Source organism: Syngnathoides biaculeatus, chromosome 11 (assembly GCF_019802595.1).
Source record: "Syngnathoides biaculeatus isolate LvHL_M chromosome 11, ASM1980259v1, whole genome shotgun sequence".
Classification (NCBI taxonomy): domain Eukaryota; kingdom Metazoa; phylum Chordata; class Actinopteri; order Syngnathiformes; family Syngnathidae; genus Syngnathoides; species Syngnathoides biaculeatus.
The window spans coordinates 560,478-581,528 of record NC_084650.1 but is presented as its reverse complement, the minus strand read 5'-3'; the positions used below and the strand labels follow the sequence as shown (position 1 = coordinate 581,528).

The 21,051-nt window shown below is 41.6% G+C and overlaps 1 protein-coding gene across 2 annotated transcripts; it reads right to left on the bottom strand.

The window, feature by feature from the left end:
- Positions 1–9,511: 9,511 nt before the first annotated feature.
- On the bottom strand, positions 9,512–18,243 carry p2rx3a (purinergic receptor P2X, ligand-gated ion channel, 3a). Of its 2 annotated transcripts, none has more exons than XM_061835837.1 (13): positions 18,160–18,243; positions 17,940–18,077; positions 16,545–16,680; positions 15,816–15,887; positions 15,377–15,446; positions 14,405–14,501; positions 14,246–14,323; positions 14,043–14,184; positions 12,002–12,138; positions 11,822–11,915; positions 11,394–11,459; positions 11,231–11,308; positions 9,512–11,144 (listed from the first exon to the last, which is right to left on the bottom strand). In XM_061835837.1, exons 2-13 carry the CDS (start codon positions 18,062–18,064, stop codon positions 11,016–11,018), a joined length of 1,224 nt encoding a protein of 407 aa, XP_061691821.1. In that variant the 5' UTR covers positions 18,065–18,077; positions 18,160–18,243; the 3' UTR covers positions 9,512–11,015. The 2 variants fall into 2 exon arrangements, with proteins under 2 accessions (XP_061691821.1, XP_061691819.1); XM_061835835.1 differs by having other exon boundaries at positions 9,512–10,930; positions 11,007–11,144; positions 17,940–18,218.
- Positions 18,244–21,051: the final 2,808 nt, after the last annotated feature.

The window sequence follows — 21,051 nt, the reverse complement described above, 5'->3', positions numbered from 1 at the left end:
TACACCATTGATCGTTAATTTACTCCGCGGTAATGGGGTAGTTTGTATACAATATTGACAAACAAGCTTGTTGAATGTGGCTTTCAACAACGCACTCGTGTAAATTATTATTTTTTTTTTTTGTAAAAATGTTTTAATGTTAACATTCTTCTTTCGGACTTTCAGAAAGGGTATGAAAGTATACCGAGCGTTTCCTCGCTACCATGTTTGATGTTTCTTTGATTTAACTGAATGTTCTTTTGAGTCCAACTTTACTCTAACAGCGAAACTTGAAAAAAGTGGAAATGATTTTGAAAAAATAGCGCAATGTGCGATCCCGAGTGGGGACTATAGAGCTCGTGCATGGGATGTCACCATTTTCACTGCACCATATTGCCGGTCAAACAAAGCTGTTCGACATTTAGGAAGACATTGAACCGGAGGAGAATATTTGCAATACCCGAGACCTATTATGCTGTTGGTTGTCACAACAGATGAGACAGATATTCAAAGCGATCATTCTATAGCATAGCATCAGAAAAGACCAGAAAAGCTCGATGGATTTCAGCAATTAAACGTGATGGCTGGTGCCCAACCAAATACACACTTCTGTGTAGCGATCACTTCATTTCAAATAGGAATTATTCTTAATCGCAAATTAACAATTAGTATTGACAGTATAATGCCAAATTGACTCATTGGAGAACAATGTGTATTTAAAAAAGAAACTAAACCGTCTGTCGCAGAGATGTTACCGTGTGGCAGTGATACGCTTCTGTGTACAGAGGAGCCGACTCACTGTCCTCTTTTATTTTTTCAGTCATAGTTAATGAATGCGAGTTTGTTTAAAACCAGGGGTCATTTATTTAAATATTGGTATTTGTCTTGAAAAAAATCTGATCCATGTGGGATTTATTCTTGATTGAGAATGGATACACCAACGGAGTATTTGTATGCGTCCAGACATTTATACACTTTCAAACTCTTCTGTGTAAAGCTTGACGACTTGCTCACCAGTCTGGTTTGTACAGTAACAGAAGAGTCTCTGCTAGGATGAAGAGCAAAGTTTATAAAACAGTGGTGAGGCCAGCCAAAAACATGCATGTTACGTTAACTTAAGACTTCACACTCCACAGGCATAAATGTGAGAATGAATGGTTGTTTGTATACGTGTGTTTTAATTGGCTGACAACCAGTCCAGAGTGTTGCCAAGCATACTGAGTGTGACCCAAGCATAATCATATAATGCCCCTATTTGTCTGAAGATTTCCTCAAATTGGGCACCAAAACTTCCTTTTTGTACTTCATGAGTGGGAGCAAGTAGCATGCACACCTGTTTGACATAGACAGTGAAATACAACTTCACATGTCCAGCATGCAATGTGATGGCAAGGCAGGTGGCCAGACTTTTATGTCCTCTTTTTATAGTTTAATCATGATGACACCAGCACAGATTTTTGTACATTTAGGTGAATATCAATTCTTATTTGAATAAACCCGTCAACCACTGCTTGGAACTTATATTTTGAGCCACACCCCACGATGCAATGAACAATATCTGGCCCTTTGAACATGTTTTAATGCCGGCCTGTCAGATCTGGCCAATTATCAGATGATTAGCTGTGAGCAACCAGCCCGTGGCTGCTCCCTGGGTCCCGCCCTCAACATTCTCTCTCATCTTCTTTCCAACAAAGAAAAGAAATTCTCCCATCCTCAGGCTGGGTTGGGACTGGTCGCATTGCAGGCCCTGCGGGTTGTGGGTGGCTTCCTGTTATCCTGGGGATGGGTTGGGGGTCCCTGCGACCACTGTCTGGGGGCCCGGAGGACCCCCCTGAATCCATCGGCATGGGACGCATCCTGTCCACGGGTTTGCTCTCAGGCATTGGGTCAGGTCCTTTGCCTCTGCGTTGCAGACACAGCAATTTCTGTCAGTCTTTTTGCATGCACAATGGTTTGAATTCACTTGCATGTGTCCGTAGGCACACACCCCAGGGATTTTTTCACTGGGTGTGCGACTGCTCACTTATTGCAACAAATAACTCATGTATACACGAAGAGCATTAATGTATCACCCCACTTATATTCTCGTCCTATAGACGAGATAATTATATAATATACAATTCACTTAGTCATTCCCACCACATTCCAGTTTTACAGCCGGGTTCACGATCCTTACCTTGCGTGCTTCTTCTCCTATCTTTGTCATATTTTTCCTTTACCATGTGTAGCACTACTGCCTCACACAATTTTTTTTTTTTGATATGGAATGATTTACTTTTATTATTCTATTACAGTTAACGCTTTGTCTTTGTCCTTTTTTCTGTCTCACCCCTTTGGAAATTCTGCTCCGTTTAACTCATGGGCTCAATAAAACATAAATTAAAATGTGAAAAAAATCACAGGGGAAGCTAAAAAAAATTCCACTGTAACACAGTAAAACTGTTCCAGCAGAAAGAGGATACAGATTCACTATTCTGCTTGCTCTAACACTTGAACAGGCCACAAAAAAAGATGAGAGCAACTACGTTACACCTGTTATACACAAACTGGTTTTCAACATCTAAAATTATTTCTAAAATGCACACCACACGATACAAAATAAAAGAAGTGGCTAATGGATGTTTACTGCTGTTGGAAGTTGTGGTGATCGTTCAGTTTTACAACATAATCGCGGAGTCCTTGTCTCATTACTGACACACTACACATTACACATGAGGATTTGTGACCAGAAATTATTGAACAAGTTTAACATTTACGATAATCTGCCCCGAGCTTTTCCCAAAAAGAACAGGAAGGAACAACCCTTAAAGATGTCCGAATTTTACATCTTTGTTGAAATGCTCAAATTAACAGTGTGTGTCCCGCTTTAGTTCTATAGTGAGGGCTGAGGTATTCATTTTCATGGAAGACTGGAAAAAGTTGTATAAAAAGAAAGTGTGGACAGTGACATGCGCAATGAGCATTTTGTAACCTATTGCAATGCAATTAATTAATTTCCCAAATGTGTATTTTCTACAAAATCCTCACAGAATTTGCATTTATACTCTGAGACTAGGGCGGCGCAGTGTATCACCTGGAAAGCATTGGCCTCACAGTTCTGAGGTTCGGGGTTCAATCCTGGACCCGTCTGTGAGGAGTTTGCATGTTCTCCAGGCAGTTCGGTTTCCTTTAACAACCCCAAAAAAAATCATGCAACATTAATTGGACACTGTAAATTGCCCCTAAGTGTGATTGTGAGTGTGGCTGTTTGTCTCCATGTGCCCTGCGATTGGTTGGCAACCAGTCCAGGGAGTTGACTGCTGGGATGGGCTCTGGGACCCTTGTGAGGATAAGCGACTAAGAAAATGCATGGCTGAATACTCTGAGACTAGGTTATCATGGCTTCTTCTTTTCCTTTCGGCTTGTCCCGTTAAAGGTCGCTACAATGTGTCATCTTTTTCCATCTGTCACGAACCTCCAGTGCGGGGAAGGACCCAAATGCAGGACTGCGGGACCATGCCATTACGTCCAATAGGTTTTATTGCAGGAGTTATTGCACACGGCAACACAGTGCAACTCACTAACTCAAAACACACTCACAAACTCAGGGCACAGCGAACATGGCGACCAAAACTTCCCAGTGACCAAAATTCCAATTTAAATACACCATCTAAATACAGTCCCAATCTGAATCAGCTGTGAGCGGTGACAGGTGTTACCGGCCAGGGCAGTGGCCACGCCCCTCTTGGCCGTGGTACAGCCTGGCTCATGACACCATCCAAGCCTATCTCGTGCATCTTCTTCTCTGACACCCACTGTCCTCAGGTCCTCCCTCACAACATCCATCAACCTTTTCTTTGGTCTTCCTCTCGCGATTTTGCATGGCAGCTCCATCCTCAGCACCCTTCTACCAATATACTCACTCTCTCACCTCTGAACATGTCCAAAGCATCTAAGTCTGCTCTCTCTAACATTGTCTCCAAAACATCCAACTTTGGCTGTCCCTCTAATGAGCTCATTTTTAATCCTATCCAACCTGCTCACTCCGAGCGAGAACCTCAGCATCTTCATTTCTGCTACCTCCAGTTCTGCTTCCTGTTATTTCTTCAGTGCCACCGTCTCTAATCTGTACATCACGGGCAGCCTCATCACTGTTGTATAAACTTTGCCCATTATCTTAGCGGAGACTCTTCTGTCGCATAGAACACCAGATAGCTTCCGCCAACTGTTCCACCCCGTTTCTTCACTTCTTTACCATACTCTCCATCGCTCTGTATTGCTGACCTGAGTATTTGAAGTCATCCACCCTCGCTATCTCATCTCCCTGGAGCTTCACAACTCCTCCTCCGCCACTCACATTCATGCACATGTATTCTGTTTTACTTTGGCTAATCTTCATTCCTCTCCTTTCCAGTACGTGCCTCCATCTTTTTAATTGTTCCTCTGTCTGCTCCCTGCTTTCATTGCAGATCACATTATCATCTGCGAACATCATAGTCCAAGGGGATTCCAGTCTAACCTCATCTGTCAGCCTATCCATTACTTCCACAAACAGGAAGGGGCTCAGTGCGGAACCCTGACGTAGTCCCACCTCTACTTTAAATTCTTCTGACACACCTACGGTCATCTCACCGCTGTTCTGCTGCCCTCATATATGTCCTGTATTATTCTAACATATTTCTCCGCCACACCAGACTTGCGCATGCAGTACCACAGTTCCTCTCTTGGTACTCTGTCATAGGCTTTCTCTTGGTCTACAAAGATACAATGTAGCTCCTTCTGACCTTCTCTGTACTTTTCCACTAGCATCCTCAAGGCAAATAATGCATATGTGGTACTCTTTCTAGGCATGAAACCATGCTGTTGCTCGCAGATACTTACTTCTGTCCTGAGTCTAGCCTCCACTACTCTTTCCCATAACTTCATTGTGTGGCTCATCATCATTATTTCTCTATAGTTTCCACAGGTCTATAACATGTTCTTAAAAATGGGGACTAGCACACTTTTCCTCCATTCTTCTGGCATCTTCTCGCCCACTAGTATTCTATTGAATAAGTTGATCAAAACCTCCACAGCCACCTCTCAAAATTGGTTCCATACCTCCACTGGCATGTCAATGGAACCAACTGTCTTTCCATTTTTCATTCTGTTCAGTGCCTTTCTAACTTGCCCCTTACTAATCATTGCCACTTCCTGGTCATTCACGTTTGCTGCTTCAACTCTACCTTCTCTCCCATTCTCTTCATTCATTAACTTCTCAAAGTACTTTTTTCATCTCCTGAGCACACTACTTGCACCAGTCAACATATTTCCATCGCTATCCTTCCCATCTCTATTCCTTTGTCTGGCCAACCTGTAGAGATCCTTTTCTCCCTCTTTCGTATCCAACCTGGTGTACGTCATCATAGGCCTTTTGTTTAGCCTTCGCCACTTCTACCTTTGGTTATCATGTTTAATGAAAACAAATGCCGCCGGGCCCGTCGGGGATAAAAACACCAGCCCGTGCACATCGACACATTTACACTCTGAGTTACGTACTTTATTAAGTTATTACTACGCGGATCTTTTGTTACGTTCTGAGAAAAGGATTTTGCCCCCCCCCACACACTGATTATTATTTTTAATAGCTCTATACACACCTACTTGTCATTTAGAACCCACAAAGCTCCCGTCCTTTGCACCTGTGCAATCCATTTTTCATGATGAACCGGGTCTTTTGGAAACGTATGAAGAATGAATCCATCCTCCCGAGTGTTCGACAATATACGCCAACATTCAGACTTGCCGTTAAAAAGCAGATGGGACCATTCTGGATGATTATTTTCGGTTAAAAATATATAAAAAATTTAAGTTTAGGTGTCAGTGGCCCTTTAAAGGTCAAGTGTCATCCCTATAAACATTCTAAAATAGATATTGTAATGAAAAATACATATAACATTATTCACTTCACTGTCTATAAGAAAAAATAAATATGAGCGGAGAGCGCGTCATCTATGCGCAAAGTTGCGGAAATGTTGGCTGAATCCCCTGTCTGTGACGTCAACCGGACATTCGCCATTGAAAACATGCGGTGGACCCTACAATGGGAGACGAACACGCCCCTTCTGACACAGAAGCTCTTTTCGAAGAAGAGAACATCACACAAACAAGTGAAGTTACCGGGGCAATATTACCCTACTGTTTTGAGCCCTATTCACATGATATGCGATCATGGCCAAACCGCCTCCCCGTCCGAGCCACTTCCGCAGCGGAGATGAGCCATCGCAGCTCGTCGGGGTGGCTCATTTTCTGCGCTGAGGTGGCTTGTCATGGCGCCGAGCCGGGCCGCTTTACGGCTTTGTTCATAGCCGCTGCCGTCCGCGATGAACAACACCGTCGAGTTGGGGCGCTTTACGACTTTGTCGTCGCACGCGGCTGAGTGCGACATTGTCGGGAATGTTCTTCAGAGCCGCCGCCGTCCGCAAGCCTAATGCGGAGCCTTCACCAAAGCCGTGAACGACGTACCCGGCGCCTCGGCCGGGGTGGGTCATATTCGGCGCCGAGGTGGCTTATCACAGAGCCTAGCTGGTCTGCTTTACAGGATTGTTCATAGCCGCCGTCCGCAATGAACAACACCGTCGAGCCAGAGGTGCTTTATAGCGTTGTCATGGCGCGAGAACCGGTGCAGCAGCCTTCGCTGACGAGGCGACGCAGCAGCCTTCGCCGGTGACGCCGACGCTGTCCGACGTGCACATTGACACATTTAGCAAGCCTGTCATACGTACGCGGATCTTTTGTTACGTAATGAGAGACGGATAACGTGGTCCACCCTAAACTGTTATTCGCCGAAGCCGTGACCGGCGGACCAGGCGCCCCGGCCGGTGTGGTTAATTTTTGCTGCCGAGGTGTCTTATCACGGAGGTGAGCCAGGCTGCTTTAGGGCATTGTTCATAGTCGCCACCGTCTGCGATGAACAACACCGTCGAGCCAGGGGGCTTTACGGCATTGTCGTCGCATGTGACTGAGTGCGGCATTGTCTGACACCGTCCGACTCGCACATAGACACATTTAGCATGCCTGTCATACGTACGCGGATCTTTTGTTACATTATGAGAGACCAATTATGTGGTCCGCCCCAAACCATTATGTTTTTTTAGTAGCTCTATACACACTTACCTGTCATTTGGAACCCACAAAGCTCTCGTCCTTTGCACCCGTGGAATCCATTTTTCACAACAAACTGGGTCTCTTGCAAATTTATGAATGGTAAATCCATCCTCTCGAGTGTACAAACAATGTCCAGCAATGCAACGAGCTGGCATTTTGGCTAACACGCAGGAACAACTAGCAACCTTCTCGGAGGTAAAACTAATAGAAACAAACTTGTCCACTTGAGGGCAGTCCTGCCATGTACGTCACTACCTGCTTCTACTCTAAAACAAATCCCTCAAGAAGATTTTCATGGCGGGAGTTACAAAAAGCTCTATATGTCAAAATTATGTTTTGTGTGAAAAAACGCATGGGTCTATGTCAGAAGTTTTTTTCCTTAATAACATACTAAAAATCATGCATTTCATGACAGTGGCCCTTTAACATTTAATATAAAGTTAGTAAGTTTCTTTCGACTTGTCCCGTTAGGGGTCGCCACAGCGTCTCATCTCAGATTAACGCTCATATTGGTTTGGCACAGTTTTTACGCCGGATGCCCTTCATAACGCAACCCCTCTTAGGGGTGTAGAGGCCCAGTGAGGGCCTTTAGCATTTAATATAATTTGCATCTTTGGAGTGATCTGGAATGTGTTTTAGAATATCAGGGTGAGCATCTGCACATTTTATTGTAAGGGCAATTTAATCATTATTCAGTATGAATGAGCAAAACTCATGATTGTATAGACTTTTCTGAACTTTTATTGCTCTCATGGTCAACGCTAGAAGTGCTGTTGTGTTCTTGAGAGACGATGTCACCATCATTGAAGCCTTGAAGCTTTGAATATTTTTGGGCACAAAGCCACAGTACAGTACTTCCTGAGGCTTCACTCGCCCACCACGACTGGGGACTAAGACATGGCACAGGCACATGGCAGAGACACAGAAAATGACAAAAGACTCACAGAAAAGAAAGTGAGGGGCGTTGGGTGACACGGCTGACATGTTGGTTGAAGGTGACGTTTCTGTCAAAGTTGATAGCAAGATTGAGACAGTGAGGGGAGGATGATAGAGTGGCGTTGTTGTTAGTGAGGTGGAAGTCAGTGGCTGTATGAGGAAGACAATTTGCAGTGATTACGATCAGGTTTGATATGTCCAAGCTGAGGTGTAGGAACTTAACGAGCAATCAGGGTTTCATTTCCGAAAAAATAATTCGACAGGGTGGAGTGAGTGGAGGTGGTGATGGATTTGGACTAAAAGTAGCGCTCAATGTCATGAGCAACAACAAAACAAAACAACAACTAACAAACATCCTCTTAAAATGAATGAAAACCAATCAAAACAAAACAAAATAAACTTATTGAAAATCTAATATATATTTGTTTAATTAATAATTGTCTGGGATATGGGGAGCAGCCTTCAGCCACACAATTGACCACTTTACCCAAAATCGCCAAGCGTCCATTTATGAAATAAAACAACATACAGTATGTCTATAGTATAATCTAGCAGTAAACGAGACACCCCATGTGACCTAATGCTTACATTTTAATTTAGTTTTATAGTTATATTAAAAATGTTTCCCTAGTTTATCAGGTGTCTATTTTTACAATTGAAATGACATCAAAGCCCTCTTTGAAAGAACTTTTCAATAAAAGATTTGATTCAAATTAGCCTCCATCCTAAAAAAAAAAAAAAGATTAGCTTTAACCTGCAACCACAACCAAAACAAAAATAATCAAATCAAATATTTGAATCAAATATAGAGCTGTGTGCACATTGCATTTGAACTCTTCATATAGTTCCTTGGCCTTAAAGTTGAAGCGGCAGTGTGTTTGATGGCGGTGTCCAAATGTTTTCATTGACGCATTCAGGCCTTTCCGTTTTGCAGTATCATTTCCACTACATTTATGATATTGATTACTGTGATCAAATTAGTGCATCAAACCTTGTGGCTCTACTGTCATTTCCTCTTTTGTAACTGCATGGCAATCAGAACCATAAAGAGCCTCTTACGCTGATCTAATATCCACTTGGTGAAAGCAGGGCTGTTCTATTTCGGCATTGCGTTAATACCAGACAATCCAGTTATTATCTGAAATGAAATTGTGGGCTGTGCCAAACAAACAGAAATCTCGTCCAGGATAATGCGATTTAGCACAGAACAAAACAGGAAACTCACATCAGTCCATTAGAGCCGCTGCTGACCACGATTGACCAGAAGGAGACTAATAACGGTCCATTTGAAAATCTCAAGCGAGACACACATTTGTCCTAATGCTGCCATACGCACACGCACGCACCCACGCAACCACGAATATGCACGCTGTAAAGGCCTGCAGGTACAGGAGCAGATTCTTGTGTACTTAAGTCACAATATCCATGCAATAAAGGCACGCACAAAGAGACACATGAAGATTTATTTGGTGTCTGCAAGAGGACTTCTTTGCAAGTACGTGTGATACATTTCTGCTCATTATGCATCAAGTAAGCAAAGCAAACAAGAGGAGTTGTAATATTATGGAGCTTAAGTGGGCTCACCGTTAACTGTAATAAAAATCCTGTAAAACAGTACCGCTTGCAATGAAATAACAGCTGTAACTATTCATTAATGTTTCCCTCTGAGTTTCATTAATACAAAGCTCAAACCAAAAAGAGCAAAAACTGTAAAGCTGTGTAACTGTGCTGAAATACGAAGACCGGTGGAAAAGTACCCAATCTCACTGAAATGCTTATTTAGGTGTTTTTTTTTTCTTTTTTTCTTCAAATACACAAAAGTAGCGACTGTTTTAATTCTGTGGCAGCGTTTCAAAGAATCCTACCTGTGCTGTAAGATGTATATACATTTGTACCTTGACTTACTACTATCTGATTTGAGTTTTCTGTTGGAAGAAATGTTCATTTCTATTCTTTATTTATAATTTTGGGGGAAGGGGTGGAACCGATTAATGGCCTTCACATTCATTTCAATGGGGAAAGTTTATCTGTGAGATGAGTCATTTTTGCCACAAGTGTGTTCACGGAACGAATTAAATTCACAAGTCAATCTACGGTTTAAGTCTAAATGTAATTTATTTACATTACAGATTGTGAGCAGTGTTGGGCTAGTCACCACAACTCAGCAAACATCAACAGACTGCAACGTGTTTTGAGGATTGGGGTAGGGTATATTGAGAAATTCAATCTGACGTTCTAACGGTACACTGAAAGTGACGTTCTGAAAGGCAGAGCGCACTTGTCTTTCTTTATCCTTTACAAATGACCGCCTTGCATGGTCATCGTTCCTGACTCCCTGACACTCTGTTGTCCCAGTCCAAACGTGCAGAGTAATAAGTTGCATAAGCTACCAAACAACACATTGCAACAATTTGCCCAAGTTTTCCAACAGTCCGGAGAGCACAAAGCGCGCGAGGACTGCATTTCCAAACATACACCATGTGGCTATATCTATTTAGCAAAATCTGAATTTCTTTAAAACATACCTTTTTTTTGATCAAGTCCATCCAACCAAAATGACTTTCATGTGGTTTAGCGGAATTTTTCATTTTTAGTATCTTACTCAGCTACGTTTTGATTGTGGCTAGCTACATTTAATGTAGAGTATCTTGACTGGTGGCTTGGTCACTGCGTGAAATTTCGTTTTGTGGATGTTTTTGTTCTTTCGGTTGTATCTTGTGAGTGAACAATTAAAAAAAACTATTGAAATATTCCTGAACGTTTCCTCTCTGAGTTTCATCAACAGGCACCGCTCTTACTCACTCCTGAATGTCTACTTGATTTGCTCATCATACTGTAAATACTCCATCAAGTCGTTCTGAAGCCCAGTCCATCTTGAGACAACTCAAGCCTGTTGAACAAAATCCACAACAAGATCCTCAGTCTTGATAAGGTTTCATCACTGGAGGGAAGAGCCAAACCCAGACCTGGCTGCGTCACACAGGCTGGTCAGCAGCGGCCAGGGAATGGGCTCCAGAGTCGCAGGAGCTCTTCATCCCTTCTTTGATGGACATCGGGCTGCTGGGGCTCGGTGCGAGGGACGCTTCTATCTGAGCCTCTGACACCTTAAAAGCATGGGTGGAAAGAAAGACAACGGTGGGTGCTCATCGGACATTAGGAGCTCAGGTTTAATCCATACACATTCGTTTACCTCTTCGAATTTCTTGGCTTTGTACTGCTCTGCTCCTTTTAGGAAGTTCAGTAGGATAAGGTCACAAAGAACTGTACCCTGCCAGGACCGAAAAATAGAATAAAAAATGGACAGTGATGTGGTGGAGCGAAACATTCGTTTTGTGGAATATTGAGAAACGTACGAGTCCAATCGAAGTGAAGGCAGCGACCAAGTTGATTAGTGTTGGGATCGTGTTGAACTTTCCTGCCTGAAATGAGACAAATGTCAGTTTATTTTGATTGACAGTTATTTAAATTGAAATGGGATTAATTTAAGGTCTTGCAAAGTCAAAAATAAATGGCATTCCATTGTTTCCAGGACCATGCCGTCTAAAATCATTGTAATAATGTCACATATTAAGTTTAATATTCAGTGTTGCGTTACGACATGCCATTTCTAAACTTTCATTTTGTTGATACAACACCATCATTATTGTAATCCCCTAGATGCATGCTAAGTTAAACTACATATACATGTAAATTAACCTTTCATCAGTATAACAGTAATAAATGGCTACCTGGTCTTATTATGAAATATGGTGGCCAAGACAGAAACGCCACATGAACTCACTTTGCCGGTGACCATGACATCAAAACGGATGGCAAAAGCTTTGTGCAGTGTTCGATATTCAGTGCCGTTCTGCATCTTAAAATATTTTGCAAACCTACGTCAAGAGAAAGATAATGTGAGGCAAAAAAGATCACGTGAGGGAGCAGGTTGTCAATGGGCGAGGATGAGCAGACAACCAACCTGAAATTGAACCCCTTAGAGACGGCATTCTTGGCAAAAGGGGCATCGAGGCGGGTGAACGCGTATTTGGGGACACAGTACTCAATGTCCAGGTCTAGATTACACTTCCACTCAATGTTTATTCCGACTTCGCCACCCTGGAAAGGAGAGGTCAGAGATCAACAAAAAATAAATAAATAAAAATCATGATATACATTTTTTCCCTGTGCGTCCAGAGTGGCAATTGCTGACATGTCTCTTTTCGTGTTTCAATTTTTGAATTGTATAAATGAAATAAAGTAAACATCTCACAATGTCAAATTCAAGACACATACACTTGGATGTTAGAACTACCAGGTAAGTCACAGTACTCCCTTTTCCTATCTAATGCGTTGCTTTTAAAATGACTTTTTATCCATCCATTCAATCATTTTCTGACCCACTTTTCCTCACTAGGGTTGTGAACATGTGGAGCCTATCCCACCTGACTCTGGGCAAGAGGCGGGGTACACCCTGAAGTGGTCGCCAGCCAAAAGCCGTACACATAGAAACAACCATTCAGTCACAGTCATTCCGGCACATAGTCACACCCACGGGCAAATTAGAGTCCTTAATTAACCTACCGTGCTTGTTTTGGGAAGGTGGGAGGCAACAGAAGTACCCAGAGAAATCCATGTAGGGATGGGGAGAACCCGCAAACTCCACAGAAGCGAAGTCAACTTCGAACTAGTCCACAGAACTGTGAAGCAAATGTGCTAACCAGTTGTCCGGCGTTCCACCATTATTTCAAATATTTCAATTTCCCTACTTTCGTTTTAAACAAATTATTTGAAAATACTATATACACAACACAACCACATATTGCATATTGCAATAATAAGTGAAGAAAAGATGGTTATCGTTGATAAATATCAGGAGTCGTTCTCTTTATGAACAAGTCTTTAGCTTTTGTTTGCTGATAAATTCCGATCAGATTGTCAGCAGTCATATCAAATCAATCACTAAAACTGCCCACTACCATCTGAAGAACATATCCAGAGTGAAGGCTTGCACGTGTCAAGCAGACCACGAAAAGGTCATCGATGCTTTTATCTCAAGTAGACTATTGTAATGGTCTTCTGACTGGACCCCCCAAAAGGGCATAGTACACAGCTGCAGCTCAGGTTCTGACCAGAACAAAGACGTCAGAGCATCTAATTAAAATTCTAAAGTCTTTGGAAGCCGCCGTAGTCAACTTTAGAATGGACTTTAAACTTCCGCTACAGGTCTATAAATCACAAAATTGTTTAGGTCCTGAATACATGAAAGAAATGCTAATGGATTACAAACTCAGTCGGGCTCTGAGCTCAGCTGACTCACGTCAGATAGTTGAGTGCAGACTCCAAAGCAAACATGGTGAAGCAGGATTTAGCTATTATACTGCACACAAATTGAACAAGTTCCCTACAGAAATAACATCAGCCCAAAGTTTCACTGTTCAATCTATAACAACTACTGCAAATAGTACTGTAATTTGCCTCAACCGGTATTCCAATCAGAGTAGGAAACAGTTTTTGAGCGCTGACGTCATTCAAATGAGTGGAAACGTATTGAGTTGAGCGACCAAGAATGTACAAAGGAATAAATGGATAGCAGGTTCCACTGGCAGCTTTGTCAGCCACTTTCATTCATGGTAACAAAAAGTGCATCAATGACTAAACTCTAATTCACTACTTCACTACTCACAATGTAAACCTGCCACAGACAATACTTGAACCCATACATCCATTTTCTACTGCTTATTGTCTTCAGTATTGCCGGGGATCTGGAGCTTTTCCCAGCCGACACACTGGACTGGTCGCCAGCCAATGGAAGGGCCCAATGAGACAAACAATCGCAGATCCCAATCATACAAAGATACAAAGTCAAGAAGCATGTTTTTGGAATGTGGGAGCTAGCTGGGGCCAGGGTTCCAACCCTCAACTTCAGAACTGTGAGGCAGATATGCCAACCACTCTGCACCGTGTTGCACATACGCACACAAATATATCGAATCAAAGGAAGTAAAGAAGCTATGGAAGACCTTTTTTGCCAGGCCAGCCACATTCTGTCCAGTGTACTTCAGTATGTCGCCCACTCGAAAGATGGGGCAGAAGGGGTTGGTTTCAGTGTTGTATGTACATCTCTTTATCCCTTCAGATGTCATGTTGGATGGAAAGTTTCCTCTGGACGAGAAAAACTACAGGCGGTTATGACGCAACGACGTGTGGCATGTTTAGGACTGACCTGATGATGTTGAAGAGAGGGAAGCGGATGCTGTTTTTGATGAAGATTGTGAAGTTTTCCACGTCGATCATGGGATCACTGGAGGAACATGCGGACAGAAGGAGGATGCCAATGGAGCCAAGTGACACGGAGTATCAACGTTTGTGTGATGAGTCTCACATATCGATGCTGTCGTTCTCGACCGGGCACCATCCCTCGACTTCACACTGACCTTTGGACCTGCCTTCACCGTGAAGACAAGCACCTGTAATCTTCCCTGGTGGAATAGGGGGAGCAAAAACAGTTATGAGGTCACAACAACGCCCGCTGTAGCGACAATCCTTGAACACAGGTGGGTTGTAAATGCCCTATACAGTATTTACTCCGTTACATTTACCCAAGTAAGATTTTGGACTTGGACTGAGTACTTTCTTACGCCTACTCAAGTGATTACATGGAGAGCTACTTTTTATTTGAGCCATATTACTCCAAAGTGACAGTTCTCTTATTTGAGTACAATATTTGGCTACTCTACCCAACTCTGAATTAAGGCACAATTTAAAATTGCAGTGGAACCTCCAAAGTGGAATGTGGCGTAAATTCCCATCCATCAATTTTCTGAGTCACTTACCCTCACGTGGGTCACAGGAGTGCTGGAGCCAATCCCAGCTTTCATCAGGCGGGAGCTGGGGTACACCCTGAACTGGTTGCCAGCCAATTGCAGTGGTACAAATTTAGCTCATCCAAAATCCATCCAACCAATTCTTTTCTATACCAGTGATTCTCTAAGTGTGGTATGGGTACCAAGAGTGGTGCATGGTCTGCGTCTAGTGGTATTTCAAAGAATCCTATCCTAAATCGACTTTAGCTGTATTTAACTTTGAAGTTCAATAACACAATAGCATTAAATGATTAGAAATTGATTAAAAAAACATTAATTTAGGTACATTTTTTCTACTTTTATGTGCAGTACATTGTAAAGTAATCTCTTTTTTATTCACAGTGAGTTTATAACCTTTATACCCCCCCAACAAAGCCACACAAGCAACGAAAGGAAAACTCACAAACAGCGCACAGCTGCCAACCACTTGGAATTTGCCACTTTGGAGGTTCCGCAGGGGTCATTCCCTTAAGAAAAAAAGGTTCTTTTACCGTTTGTAAGAATGGAATCAACGTGTTGTTCACAGTCGGCGTCTGTGCTACAGTTATACCTCTCCCCATGCTGAAACATGAAAAAACATTTCAAATCACTTGACATAGTATTCATTTTCATGCAGTCATTAAGTCACCACCCACTATTATAGAAATCAAATCAAGCAAACCTATGAAAAAAACAGAGAACACATTTTCTATGTTCTGTTTGTAAACAAAAATACACACAAGTCATGTGCAAAGTGCATTTCATATCCCGTTATTAAATGAGAACCAAACTGTGCTACTAATTTGAATAATGGATGGAATGATAAAGCAATTGTTGCATAGTGTGAATGATCAGTGTCCCTGTTTGGGACCACTGTGCAGCCTGGAGTTCAAAAATGTTTCATGAGGAAAAAAATACACATCAAAGTCAAAATAAATTAACTTTTCTCACTTCTGCACATTTTCCTTGGAATTGATTCTCTGTGATGATGAGTTTGGTCATGATGCAGAAGACAGCTGCACCCTGCAAAACACACACACACACACACACACACACACACACACCACACACACACACACACACACACACACACACACACACTATTTTTAAAATTCAAAACATTCCATGTTAATTAACAAAAATGTATGGGGATAAAAAAAAAAAAACAGAAATGTACCAAATTGAAGGATAGCTTTCAATTGGGAATTTCAACATAACTACAAAAAGGAAAAAATTTTAGCGGAATACTGAGGAAAACAATCAGATTTCCAGCGAGCATAGCCATATTTTGACTTACCCCAACCTATTTGTTTCATAAGTTTCGGTTTTTGAGTTTCAAAATTAAAGTTTGACCTATAAGCAAGCTTCGGATGTGCTTGTGACTCAAGTGAAGATTTTATCTGTTTTTAGTAGAGCAACATACATATTTTGCCTAGGTGTCTCCTTATGACAAAAATAAATGCTTTTATAATTCATCTTTGAATTTACCACTACTCCTAAACTACAGAGTACAGTATGATGTGAAGCCCTGGGGGCCAATTAAGTGACGTTGAGTCAAAGCGGTCACTTTATCAGAACACACAGACAACATTAGGTACTACGGCGCCAATTCAAAATGCTGAATCAAAAATTCTTGCCTTTCCAAAGAAAGCCATGCCGAGGGTTTCGTGCTTTTCATACCTGTTGGGGGAAGACGTAGTCAGCCACATCCATGAGACGCTTTTGATGGTAGCCGAAGCCCTTCACTTTAGTCATGACGGACGACTCAATTCCGGTGTCGGACACCTGGTAGGCTTTCTCGTGAATGAACACCCAGCTGCACCACAACACAGTTTGAGGCAACATTTTCATCAGAATATACCTCATGGACCTCACTGAAGATGCGCACTGAACTGTAAAAAAAAATCTCAATAATGTTCACTTGATAAAGCCATCTATCCATTATCATTATTATGATTATTATTTGATAACATGTCCTCATTAGGGTCACAGGTGAGCTCAGGGGACTGAATGACATTGGACTGGTCGCCAGCCAATTGCAGGGCGCATACAAACAAACGGGCATTTGCTCCAAAGGACAGCACAGAGCCCAAGAAACAGGTTTTGGATGATGTGGGAAGAAGCCAGAGAAGTGCCCAAAGAAAATCCTAAAAGCACAGGGAGAACGCGCAAAAGCCACGCAGGAAGGCCAAAGACAATATATGAACCCGCAACCTTGGAACTGTGTGGGGAAAGTTCGAACCAGTCATCGCTGGATAACAAACCCAAACTCTGATAAATTCTGCTTTGTTCTCTTGTTTCCTGATTTGTTTTGTAGTGAAGAGACTGACAGGAAATCCTTCTAATTTGTCATTTTGGAAAGCAAAGTAAAAAGAACTTGTAGAACATGGGATTTCTTCAGTTTTTAATGTCTAAATATTTCCCAATAATCACTACTTTTTCATTCTTAATTTGAAAAGTTCAGAAGAAAAACATTCATTTTGAACTGAAACAATTGCCACCGTTTGTTTGTTTGTCATTCACAGCATATGCATGTATACAGAGGAACTTTGGTTCTCCTGAAAAGTTTCAGAAAGTCTGACTAAAATAAACTCCCATGACTCCTTTTCCAGTGCAAGTATGCATGTTCAGTATAAAAGAATATAATTTAAAAAAAATTCAAAATCAAGATAAAATCAAATCTTCTTCATTGTTGATTTTGATTTTTTTTCTCCTACTGAAAATGTTTATTATAGACTTGGCTAATTATGCTATTAGGCTAAGAATATAAATGGTATTATTTAAGTATATTAGGTGCTTTTTTGAATATTTCACCCCTCTCAAGTAATATTTATGTTATATTTAAGTTCCTGTCTCCATCTGTTCCTTTTTTAATCATGAAGGATCATTTCAACCGCACCTGAACACATTTTTTCTCTGAATTGACATCAGCAGTTTTTGTCAAGACGACAAGCAAGTTTATGATCAACATATAAATTGCAATTTAAAATATGGTGCTCAAAGTACTTGTTCTTTAGTCTTTTTCACCAGGAAATGAGAGATTTTGTGTAAAACTTGCTGCCGCTGGCCACTCACCCCACAAAGTAAGCGATGATCAGGACTTGCACGATCCTGTTGATGATGCCCACCGACCAGCTCTTGACCACCACGGACTTGGTGGTCTCGTAGGTGAAGAAATCCGAAAGCCAGCTCCACACCATGGCGGTGGTCTCGCTGGAAACCAGAGGCCGGTTCTCAGCAAGCGTACTGACGGGACTCAAGTATTTCTACGGGAATCTCCTCCTTAAAGACTGACCTGAGCACAGCTGGGATTTATTGGAGCCAGGACTGATGGTTGTCCACTTTTTCCTGCCGCCCCATCGCCGGACCTCCCCACCCCCCTCTGTGCAAATGAAGCCAAGAAAGTTGTCCCTCCCTCCCATTGACCACAAACCCCGAGGGGCAGTGTGAGCATTTGCATAACAGAGAACACACAGGGATCAGATATAATAAAAAATAGCAATGAGAGAATTTCATTTTTTTAAAAATCATTGATTATAAATAAATAAAAATTACATGTGATTATTAATAAATAAAAAAATAATGAATGATAAATAGCAAAGTGTAAAATAATGCTTGAGTGAAAATAAAAAAAGTGACTAATGGTGAAATACAGAATGTTACAGTAAATAGCACAGAATGTATTTTTTTTTAAAAAGCCATAGATAGTAAACAATAAGATAGAATGACATCTCAACTTCAAGAATGAAAGTACTATAGTCTATTCGTCCATTTTTGTGCTTCTCCTCATTTAGTTAACGGGTGTGCTGGAGCCTATCCCAAGCTACCTTCGGGTGAGAGGCGGATGCAACCTGAACTGGTCGCCAGCCAATCACAGGAAAGTACTCCAAATATTAACCCTAGAGAACCCATGGAGTCACATGTCATGAAGGGCCCACTGTATAAACACAACGCACCACATCACATTTTTTCTACTCTTAAAGGCGAACATCTCACATGTGTCTGCATTAAATGCATTGTTTTTGGTAGTAAAGGCCCACTGGGTCATATGTAAACCATTATCTAAACTGGAAGTAAATGAGTACATTTTTACAAATGGGATGTTTTTGTGTTCCTTTGATGCTTATTGATTAATTGAGTTACTACATAAAATTTTAAAAGAGGATTTGGATGTCTAGAGTTAAGCAATTCAAATAGGATAGTTATCAAACAGATTCTTGAAGGTTTGAGAAAATGGGCATTTTGTGTATAAGAAAATTGTATTTTTATGTTCATTTATTGTTTAAATGATAACATAGTAATGATAATAATAAAATGTATTAAATATACCTCATAAAAAGACAGAGACAAAATAATTCATCATAAAACCACGCCAGATAAGTACTAAATAATAACGTAAGAGGAAATGAATGAAAAGTGATGTTGGACACACGGTGACCGTCACGCTTGCTTTTCATCCTGGTATAGTAAGTTTCTTTCGGCTTGTCCCTTTCGGGGTCGCCACAGCGTGTCATCTCAGATGAACGCACATATGTTTGGCACAATTTTTACGCCGGATGCCCTTCCTGACGCAACCCTTCTCAGGGAGTGGAGGCCCCAGTGGGATACGAACCCACAACCCCTGGTTTATCAAACCAGTGCTCTAACCACTGAGCTACAGGGCCCCTCTTTTCATCCTGGTATCACATCCAAAAAAAAAGATTTTTAGATTTAGTTGAAACTGTTTCATGCTTGAACCTTGTTTGAATCTCTTCTCCAGATTCTTCCTTTCGCAGTTTAATTATCATTTTGTCAGAAAAGAGCATTTCCACTCAGTCATCATAGTCAAGAGTTTCTTCCAACTTGCAAACATCAAGAAAGCGGTCCTACTTGAAACAGCTCACTACGATAAAACCAAACACTTAAATTGTCATCATTCAACATCACTTGTCGCGCGTCAAGTAATGTACAAGTACTAATCAAATAAATTGGATTGCGAGTGCGGATGCCCTCGTAAGGCATTACATAGAGTACGGTGATTGACAATACCAGCGACATACGATACAACCACTGCAATACACTCATGAGCAGAAGCAGCATTAATGCTTACGATAATGTAGTCACGCGCTGATAGTGGAAGTATGCATGCGTGTGTGTGCGTGCGCGTGCATTCGACTAGATTGTCATTGCTTAAGTGGGCCCATTATGTTTGTGGTCAGTTCATTGCAATGCGATCCAGGGCCAAACACACATTGATGCATATACTGGTGGGGTGGCCAAGATCCCTGAGGTAGACCATGAGACTTCCTGTTATTGACCCAGTGAAAAGTAATACATTGACGCAAATATGGCACAGCTTTTGTTTTCAGCTTGCGATTGGCTGGCAACCAGTTCAGGGTGTACCCTGCTTCCTGCCCGTTGACAGCTGGGATAAGCTCCAGCACTCCCATGACCTTTGTGAGGATAAGCGGCTAAGAAGATGGATGGATTTGTTTTTAGCCCCTATACAAATAAAGGGGATATGTTTTGGTTGGGAAAGAAACAACCCCTTTGTCCTTGTCCAACTTCTGAGCGTCTATCAACGTGTACATTGAATTGTAGAAATGAGTGAGAGATACTATGCCAGAAAATGAAAGTGGCAATTTTACAAGGAAAAAAAAGTCCTGACGCTACAAGAATGATGATGTAGTTGTAAGACACAAGAGTTGTTAATCTTATGAGAAGAATACTAATCATTTTCAACCCTAAAAACACACACACACACACACACACACACACACACACACACACACACACACACACACACACACACAAAGATACCTGCTCACTGCAAAGAGAGAAAAATTGTAGTTTTGGAGGGAGTGGACTTTTGTCTCTACAGTACTAAAAAAAGGTTTCTGATCAGAGTCCCACTAAACCTCTCACACACATTTCTTGGTGTGACCTCCACAAACAAATACAAAAAATTGCACTTTCAGAAGTGGTGGATTTGCATTTCATTCAGAACACTTGTAGCACTTGGAAACTTTATTTGACCTTTTCTAAACTTTATATGCAAATGAGTATTTCAGAGTGTCATTAGTAGCTATCAACAGTGATACGGAAAGAGGGAAGGAGTCACAGTGGACCATGAAATCAATACCATAAAAACATGAAAAACGTGTTACGGTCTGAGGAAACCAAGATTGAAATTGTTGGACTTTAACAG

What these genes read in the sequence shown, in the direction of transcription:
- p2rx3a (XM_061835837.1), bottom strand. Translation starts at nt 18,064, where the DNA reads ATGGTGTGGAGCTGGCTTTCGGATTTCTTCACCTACGAGACCACCAAG. An exon ending in TCTAAGGGGTTCAATTTCAG is followed by an intron (nt 11,916 to 12,001) that starts GTTGGTTGTCTG and finishes CTCTTGACGTAG; the next exon opens with GTTTGCAAAATATTTTAAGA. An exon ending in AAGCCAAGAAATTCGAAGAG is followed by an intron (nt 11,145 to 11,230) that starts GTAAACGAATGT and finishes CATGCTTTTAAG; the next exon opens with GTGTCAGAGGCTCAGATAGA.